The sequence below is a fragment of the Columba livia genome, chromosome 17, assembly GCF_036013475.1.
Source record: "Columba livia isolate bColLiv1 breed racing homer chromosome 17, bColLiv1.pat.W.v2, whole genome shotgun sequence".
In the NCBI taxonomy this organism is placed as follows: Eukaryota; Metazoa; Chordata; class Aves; order Columbiformes; family Columbidae; genus Columba; species Columba livia.
In genome coordinates, this window is record NC_088618.1 from 775,312 (window position 1) to 784,684 (window position 9,373).

At 52.4% G+C, this 9,373-nt stretch overlaps 1 protein-coding gene across 33 annotated transcripts in view; it reads right to left on the reverse strand.

Annotated features, from left to right (window-relative positions):
• FBRSL1 (fibrosin like 1) overlaps positions 1-8,311 on the reverse strand; it is a 463,266-nt gene extending 454,955 nt beyond the window's left edge. For all 33 annotated transcript variants that reach the window (XM_065033313.1, XM_065033306.1, XM_065033311.1 and 30 more), the window contains exon 1: positions 7,229-8,311. In XM_065033313.1, coding sequence (XP_064889385.1) covers positions 7,229-7,522 — 294 coding nt within the window. In that variant the 5' untranslated portion in view covers positions 7,523-8,311. The remainder of the gene's footprint in view (positions 1-7,228) is intronic.
• Between the last annotated feature and the right edge of the window lie 1,062 nt (positions 8,312-9,373).

Here is a 9,373-nt window from a genome sequence, read left to right on the forward strand (position 1 = left end):
CACGCAACCAAACACCCCACCAATTACAGTCACATTTTTGTGATGCTAGAAAGAACATCTGTTGGAGAGAAAGATAACAACAGCACAATGTTATAAACTTCACGTTTAGAGTACATGCACAAGTGATATATATATATATATATATATATTTTATTATGATTATGATGACGATTATTTTTTACCAACTGGCTCTGTATGACAACCTGCTCAGAAGAGAGGCGGTGGGTTTGGAGAGGAGCCCGCACAGCCCTTGCCCTGCCAACAGTGCCCAGCAGTCCCCAAAATAGAACATTTGACTCCAAATTGCCATGTCTGTGTGGCACAACTATACATAGCCAGTACGAGATTAAAAAAGCTTTGCTCTGAGCACAAAGGGAGAGACAGGAATGGTGCCATAAGCCCATGTTTTGCAGCCAGTAGCACAGGGAAATCATTTTGATCCCTTCAATCCCCTTATCCATGCCAACCACAGACCTTGCAGATGCAACTTTTGTTCAAGTTTAGTCCCTTTTTGGCTTGAAGCAAGACAGAGCTACAAAGGGAGCACTCTCCATTCATCCTGGCTCGTGCGAGCGCTGCGCGCACAGCTGCCCGTGCTCCTTCTCACCGGGTCTTCTGCACCTCTCACCCAGGCACTCAGTGCAAAGCGATTAAGCCACAAAACCTGAGGAGCACCTACTCAGCCATCCTCAGGGCTGGGCACATCTGCCGGCCCGGCCGCGCGGCTCGTACCTGCCCTGCTTTCACAACCGCTTGCACCAGAGGAACTGGACGGACAACTAAGTGCAGGCTCTGCCTGGGCGGCTCGGGAGCTGTTTAACCCTCTCCTCCATTTTAAACATCAAGACCAATTCTCCTTTCAGCATCTGAACAGTATTCTAAATCGTTCACTAGTTTTGGAAAAGAGGCTATTTTTCAAGGAGATGGAACGGGGCCAGTACAACGGCGCTCCAGCTCTCCCCTCCTCCCCACGCGAGGAGCGTGGCCGGAGTGGCCACAGCCCCGACGTGCTGAGCACAGCACAGCCAGAACACATTTAAACAGCAAGAGCCACTTCACCTACATAAAACTCTTTTACACCTTTACCCTGATAAACGGGAGGCATCAAAGCGCAGTGAATTGGAAATTGTTCTCACTTACAGCTGGATGTTCACATACAACTGATATGAAGATGCACGTTCTCCATGCTGTATTTCAAATCTTTGTTTAAAAAAAAAAATAATAATAATATCACAACAAGCAGGACACAGCGCTTCAGTTCTGCTGGTACTGTTTGCTCCAGCACCCGCTGCATCACTGCAGACAAGGTACAGGATGTTCCCCAGGACCTGGGTCACCGGCACGGACACCAGAGAGCTGAACAACAACCCCATTTCGGCAGCGCTCTCCCCAGCCACGGTGCACACGGGTTCAGGATCTACGTGTGCAAAGCCCGGCAGGTCTGGTGAAGGAAGGCAGGAAAGCAGCCTGCAGTATTCAACAGCCCTCACCAAGAAAAGAGCAGGACAGAAACACCCACCCCAACCCTTCGTACCACCGTGACTGTCTCCAGCCCAGATACCGTATGTCAGTACCTACAGGAACTCTTAAAGGGGCACAGTTGTGCGACACAGCAGCCTCCTGCAGAGCAGGAACCTGCCAAAGACACACACAGAAACACGTCTCATCCTACCAGGCTCCCTTGTCCACTGCTATTTTCCCCGAAAGTAACACTGTCATAGTCAGGCTCATTCTGTGAAATAATCAAGATAAGTAATTACAAGTGCATCTTGTTAGCACACCGGAAGGACCGCAAAGTTTTCAGTACTTTCTAGACAACAAGCCAAATGCACTATTGCAAGCAAATATTAATTTGGATCCTACATCATCTATTATTTGGAAGAAGTGGAACAGTAATTTTATTACATCCCTTTTATCAGCAAATTGTACCTATGCAATGTACCTTATATTTCTTAAATATGACATATTCAAAAATTTTAATTAATTATAATTCATCTTCTGAATTTCTCTGTGGTAGTTGGTCCACTTGGCACTGCAGCAAACTCATCCCACGCTTCACCCCAGGTTTCAGACTGCTGAAGAAAGGCTGGGCAGTCATGCTACAGGAAACTATACTGAAAACTGGCAAGATATTAAGAGGTCTTTAAAAAAACCCAAACGGACAGGGATGAGTGCAGCTTGAGCTAAAAATGGGACCTCGGGTAGGGAGTACAGTGATCCCTGAAACTGGCTGGGGTTTCAGAGCGCAGTCTCAGGTAAGGAGTCCTTCCCCCCTCTCAGCACGGAGCGGGGCCCAGGCCGCGAGCATCACCCTGACACAGTCACCCTGGGCTGGGAATATCACCCTGACACAGTCACCCGCTCACTCTCCTGTGCACAATCCACCCCTTGATCCCAGAATGTTTTTGTGACGAGGTAAAGAACTCCGGCTCCAAGCAAAGAGCTGGATCCCTCCTCATCGCTGCCCAGCACGCGGCCATGGTTTGCAGGGAACCCAGCGCCCCTTGGGCTCTGGTCCAGCTGAGCAGATACCTCGGGCTTTCCAGAGCTCACTCCTGTTTCAGCTCCTAATTAACCACCTCTTGGTCCTTAACAACAACAAAAATACCTTAAGCGCCCACTTCAGACTAGATACAAAAAAATCAACAGCTAGGAGAAGAAATCAATGGAGACTAACAAGCCTTTGGGAAAACCAAAAGGCATTTAGAGCACCATCCAGAAAATCATTAGCTTTCCTGAGGTTAAAAGCATTTTCTTTAAGGAATAACTGGCCATCAGAAACACTAACTTGACACATCATGACTTGTCAATTAAGTAGAAGGGGAAAATACTTCAAAATCAAGAAATTTGTTTTAAAACACAAGGCTAACTATGGAAAAAACTAAGCTGCAAGGTACATATAGAGATAGGACAAATAAATGAGAAGTTACATAGCTAGGTCAATGGAACTAGCACAAAAGCTTTGGAACGGGAAGCTGCAGTTAAATACACTGGTTTTCTTATCAATGAGAGATCAGAGCAACAATAACAGCACAGTGTACACCGCACATGTGAAACCAGCCTTATCAAGATAACAGCTGAGGAACTTATGGATTCTGTCCACAAGTCTGCTGTCACCATCGGGCTTCCCAAGCCCTGCTGCACTCAGGTGCAAACGGCGGAGGAGGGACCGTCATCCAGCACCCAGAGCTCCGCACACGAGCCAAAGTCAGAGTGGGCAAAGCATTAACGTGCTGCGGACGCACCAGCTGCAGCCGGGCCCAGTTTGGCTGGGGAGGGCAGCGCCACCTCAACGACACGCACCAGGCCACGTCTGCCGCTCTTCAGCTGAGGGATCCCCTTCTGCACGACATCACGCGTGCTTGCGAGCGGATTCTCCACAAGATTCTATAAATAGGTCAAACATCCCTAAAAAACCCATACGCACACACCGGGAAAGTTAAAATTTCCATACAGCGTTCCAAAGCTTTGCTGGAATCTGTAAAAATGATAAACAACAGCCAAAAAGAAAACACAACCCCTTGTCTTTACAACTACTTTGGGAGAACAATTGCTCTCAAAGATCGCATTCATTAACATTCTGATGAAGTTCCCTTTTAGCGCTGTTTTTCGTACTTGAAAGGAACAGCTATGATCAGAGAGAGCCCTCAACCACCGACTCACTCATTTAGACTCTCTCGCTCTGATTCACCAATCACCTTCAAGAATAATTAGCAGCTTCATCTGAACGTAATGAATATACACACATGCTCACGTACATACCATTCATTTCAGAAGGCGGCAAGAAATCCCCCGTTTCTCAGCCCGCCAGCTTTTCTGCCCCGGCCCGGAACCATCTCCCGGGCAGCCCCAGCACCCGCGGTCCCCAGCAGCCGGGTCGGGGTGAACCGAGTGTCCAGGCTGGTAACCCCACAGTCACGCTCAGGAGACGGGTATTAAAAAACCCAAACAAACAAAACCACAAAAAACCCCCACACCCATACCACCACCGCACACGCATCAGCTCACGCAACCTGAGCTGGAGCCGGATTTGTAGAAGCAGGTCCAGGGGAAGGAAGGGAAAGGGGAAGTTCTGGCAAATGCACAGAAAGGGGTTGTTGCTGCTGCTTTGTCTGTGGGCCTTTTTTTTTTTTTTTTCTTTCCTTAATAGCTATCATCAGTTCTGTCTTTATGTGAAAGATGGTGGGACAGGGGATCTGTAAGCCATGTCACAAGTATCAGAGAAACAAGACACAATATTTTCAGATGAGAAGTGCCAAAGGAAACATTGTCACAAGCAAAATCAAAATCCAGAATGCTAAAAATAAATAAATCAATCAATCACACCAAAGAGCTAAAGAGGAATTCACAAAGCCATCCCTCAGTATTAGCCTTAAATTGCTCATAGCCCCAGGTCAACATAAAGAGAAAATAGAGATATATTCTGCAAAGCACTCCTTATTTACAGGAACACCAGTGGTGAGAATTTTCTGCAGTGTGGAAGGGGAATTCACAATATTTTGAGATTAAAAGAACAACAAAAACCACCTTCACCTCTCCCAACGCTCCTGCCATCCAGTTCTGCCTAAGCACTGAGAAATTTCACCTCCAAGGGGAAGCCCAAGGCTTAGCGAGCCTATTAAATGTAACCACAGATCTCTGCAACATCAAGTCACAAACAAACCCAGAACACAAGAAAGGATCACAACCAACGGCCACATACGCAACAAAAGCTCCTTTTAGGATTAGAATTAAATAAAGCAGACTTTCTTAGTTCAGTATTGTTTCTGCACTGCATACTGACTTTTATTCTTTCTATTCCCTCATGAACATGGAAGGTTTCAATTCTTATTTATTTTCAAAACACCACCACAGCAGATTTTAAGTACTCTTAGAAAACACACACACACTGAAAGGCAAATACCCTCCAAAGCAGAAGAAAACCACCTGCTGCAACTCACTTCACTGGAGAACACAGCTCCACACCACGCAAAACGACCTTCCAGTTTCAGCCATTTACACGGGCAAGTGTTGACTTACAGTAGTGCTGCCTCAACAGTCCTCCCTTCTCTTGCTGCTGCATCAAACCTGCGCATGGCCAACGGCACCCTCCGCGGAAAAATCCACACAAAGCAGACTATTTTCTTCTTTTTAAGGTCACTGGGACTTACAGAATGCACATGGTTATCGGGGCCCTCTGAGAGCCTCGAGCACAATAGATCTCCTGGTTCAGCACCTGAAGGGAACAGGTGAATTCAATTCCCAGGTGCCCCGGAGCTGAGCTGCACGCGCTCTCCTGCATGCTGGGAAATCAATTAATTTCAGGTGGTGCTGAAGTGTTTTGCAGGAGTTCGGAAGGGGACGGTTTTTAAAGACTTGTACATCATTTTTTTTTTTTTTTTTTTAAAGTAAAACCAGAAGCACCTCAACAGAATAATGTACTTTGGGTAGCAGAAGTTTAAGGTCACCTTCTATCCTCATGCACCCTATTATCAAGGTTACGGTTTGGTTGATTTGATCACAAAGCTCACCCCATTTGAAAAGCCTGGAGTTTTCCCCACCAGCCCTGGAGGGACTGCACTATCATTTGAATTCTACTTCCTTATAATGTGCTCATCATGGTAGAAAACTTCTACAGGAAGATGAATTTTACGTTCTTCGCTGACAGCTCAGTAGAGACTCGGGGGTTTAATTGCACCTATCTGCTGATGCACAGTTGACTAAGAGCACGGCCAAGAAAAAAACCAAAAAGATACAGGTCTGCAGCTTGTTTTAGAGGCATACAAAAGCAGATCACTCACTCATTATCGGTTCTGTGTAGACAAAGTAGTTGGCTTTCCTGTCAGGACAACACCCCACAAATGATAGAGCGAGAGGCCAAAGAACAGCCATCTCCAGCTAACACGGGTCACCTTCCCAGCCCGGCACCTCCGCATCTGCTGCCCAGGGGCTGCCGCACTAACCGTCCCTCTGGAGCAGAGGCCCAGGCGCCCACGCACAGCTTCCATCGTCTGACAGCAGGGCAGGTGGCCCAGGCCACGGCCGACACCTCCGCGGGAGCACTGGGACCACCTCCGGGACTCTGAGAAGTTGGTTCCGTGAGCAGAGGCTCCCGATGGCCATGATGCCACCTGAGGCCTGCACGGCAGGAGGGGTGGGCTGAGGAGCCCACAGACGAAATGGGATCTCAAAGCCTGAGCAAAGATGTCAGAGGTCCCAGGGCAAACCTGAGATGATTCATCAGCCTGCACAGAGCCCTCCATCACCGTAACGCAGATCAACAGATACACGAGTGACAGGAAATCTGAAGTAGGGGGAGCACCCAAAACTTTGTGCATGTTTTCACCATGGTGTGTCAACGACTGTGGGCAAAGGCACCAGCATTGCTCACATTTACCAGGAATACAAGTTATTATGCCCATCAAGTGACTTGTCAGGGGCTTTCTCTCAACAACTCACTTCCTCCCCTCACACACAAACAAAACAAAAATCAAAAGCCAAAGTCCTAGTTTGTCAATGCTCCTCTAAAAATATTAAATTTCCTGCTCTGCTTAACTTAGCTCAGACAAGGCAGGCAGTATTTGCTCAGCAAATATTGTTTGTAATAAGTTAGACAAGCAATATTTTTTGCCAGCCTATTAACACCAGAAAAATATGTACAGTCAACAAGAGATGAAGAATTTGCTCAATTACTTCAAAAATGGGAATTACAACCAAGGGATTATTATCCATTTAAACATCTCTTTTCCACAAAATGTCAAACACTAGCCATTTGCTAACAATCTCCGGAGACAGATAGAGTAACATTTTGGCAATGCAAACACCAACTCCTCGAGCCGAGCAGGGGGGGAGGAAAGAGGGTGTGGGGGCGGGAGGGGGAAACTCCACCATTCACAACAATCCCGGACCATCCCAACACGCCAGGAATATTCTGCAGCCCTCCGCCAGCCAATTAAAACCCCAAACAAACATTTGACTTGCCCTAAGTGATAGTCAACACCAGCCGGAGGGAGCGGGGGGGCTCGGGGGGTGTGCAGCAAGTTGCCAGCGGGGCTGCGAGCACCGGGCTGGCTCGCCACCCTCCTGACCGCAGCCCCGAGATCCCTCCGGGCTGACACCAGGATTAATGCACATTAATTGCTATTTGCAAAATTCAGCAGCCTGAAAGCGCCGCGCTTCCTTTTTCTCTTTCCTCTCCCCCACCCCCCGCTCGGCAGGAGGGACGAGTCCCCGGCCCCTCCGCTCTTACCTCCAGCGCTTCCAGGGTGTTGAAGCTGGCTATGGCGAAGCCATCGATCAGGTCCTCCTCCTGGGAGCTGGACTCGCGGCGGCGGCGGCGCGGGGGCCGTGCGGCGCGGGCGGCGGGCGGCGGGCCCCGCGGGGCGGTGCAGTTCTGGCCGCCGTTCTCCTTGCCGGGGCTCGGCTCCTTGTCGGAGCCCGAGGACGGGCTCTGGTTCCGCGGGTCGCGGGCCGCCGCCTCCCGCCGCCGCACGCGGTCCCGCTGCGACCTCGACCTCCGGCTCTGCCGGATTTTCCCATCCATCGCCGAAGAAGCAGCAAATCAAAAAAATTTAAAAACAGTAATAATCAAAATAATTAAAAATAGAAAAAAAAAAAAAAAAAAAAGGAGAAGGCCGGGCGCGGGGGGGGTGTGGGGGCGGGGGGGACGCGGGAGGGGGGAGAGAAAAGTCGCCCCCCTCCAACTCACCGCTTCCCCTCTCCAAACCCCGGAGCCCTTAAAAATTCTAGTAATAATAAAAAAAAATTCAGCAACAACAACAAAAAATCCTGCTGTTCAGAGCCTCGGATCCAGGGCGATGATAATCCACAGAGCAAGGCTGGGTGGCGGTGGTGGTGGGGCGAGCGGCACACACACACAAAAAATATTAAATCCACGGAATGACCTTGACAAATTTCCACCCCCCGCCCCCCCACCCCCCCAAAAAAGCAGAGACGGGAAGAGGAGGGGAGGAAAAAAAAAAGAGGGGGGGGGATATATCTGGATCAGGACGAGGACACCTCGGATTCACTCGGCGCGGAAGAGAGAGGCAGATCCAGGAGGCTCGACCCAGCTCGGGATAATCCAGGCGCGGCGCCCCCTCCCCGGGGGCAGCGCCGCTCCGGGGCCCCGCTCCGGCCGCCGCGCTCCGCGCCGGGGGGGCCGCCGCCGCCGCCGCGCTCGCCGCCCAACTTTCTTGCCGCGGAGCGAGCGAGACAATCCCTGGGCAGCCCCCGCCGCCGCCCGTCGCCGCCCGCCGCCGCCGACCCCTCCTCGCCGGGCGCCGCCGGCGGCTCGCAGCCCCCCCGGCGCGGCGCGGCTCCCCCGCCGCCGCCCGCTGCCGGATGGCGCTCGCCCGCCCGCCCCAGCCCGGCCGCCCGCGGCGCAGCCCCGGCCCCCAGAAGCCGCTCAGTCGGCGCTGCCCGGATGCCGCCCCATTCTCCCCAAGCTGGGACGCGGCGCTAGCACCGCCCGGCCGGCCGCGCATGAGCAGGGCTGCCAGCTGCGCGTCATTCCCCGGCGCAGGCCCGGCCGTGCCCCCGGCCCCCCCTTCCTCCTCCTCCTCCTTCCCGCCCCGCGCCGCGCACCGCCCACCGGCTCGGCCCAGCGGGAGCGGGGCGGGGGCCTGGGCCCCGCCGCCGGGAAAAGTTTACCCGGGCCCGGCTCCCGCCGCGGCCCTGCCCCGCTCCGCGCCCCGGGGCTGGTGGAGCCCCCGGGAAATGGAGGGGGCACCGCCGGCAGACCCGCGGGGCGGCGAGGGGGGCTGGCCGGGAGCCAGGGACGAGCGGAGGGGACAAGGGGCGACCTGGGGACAAGCAGTAGGAGCAGGTCAAGCTGCGGGATGGGTTGGAGGTTAAACGGTGAACCGAGGGACGAGGGGTGGGTTGGGAGTCGCAGGATGAGCCGGCGACAAGGAACGAGCTGAAGGATGAGTTGGGGGCTGAATAATGAGCTGAAAGACAAGGGACAGGCCGAGGGGTGAGCTGGGGGTCTGGGACAACCCAAGGGACATGGGAAGCGCTGAGGGATGAGCCAGGGCACAATCTGGGGATCAAGGGACAAGTTCGGGGACAAGCTGGTGATGAGGGCGCAGGGGCAGAGCAGCTGGGCACCCAGAGCTGTGGGTGTGACATGGGGCAGCGCAGGGGGCTGCAGGGGAACACCAGGGTCCTGGAGATGGAGGCAGGAGACCCTTCCCTTTCGTTAACCCATTCCTCATCATCCCCATCCGTCCATCTTGCCATCCTGGGCTCTGCAATGCAGGAGGGGGGCTGCATTTCCCTTCTTGTTTCCCTGCTGATTCGGGCCCTCTCCTCATTCCAGGATCAACTGGTCCAAGGCTTGGTCCCTGGGAACTTCCCTGGAAACCGGACCAGCTTGGTGGCCGACAGAGCA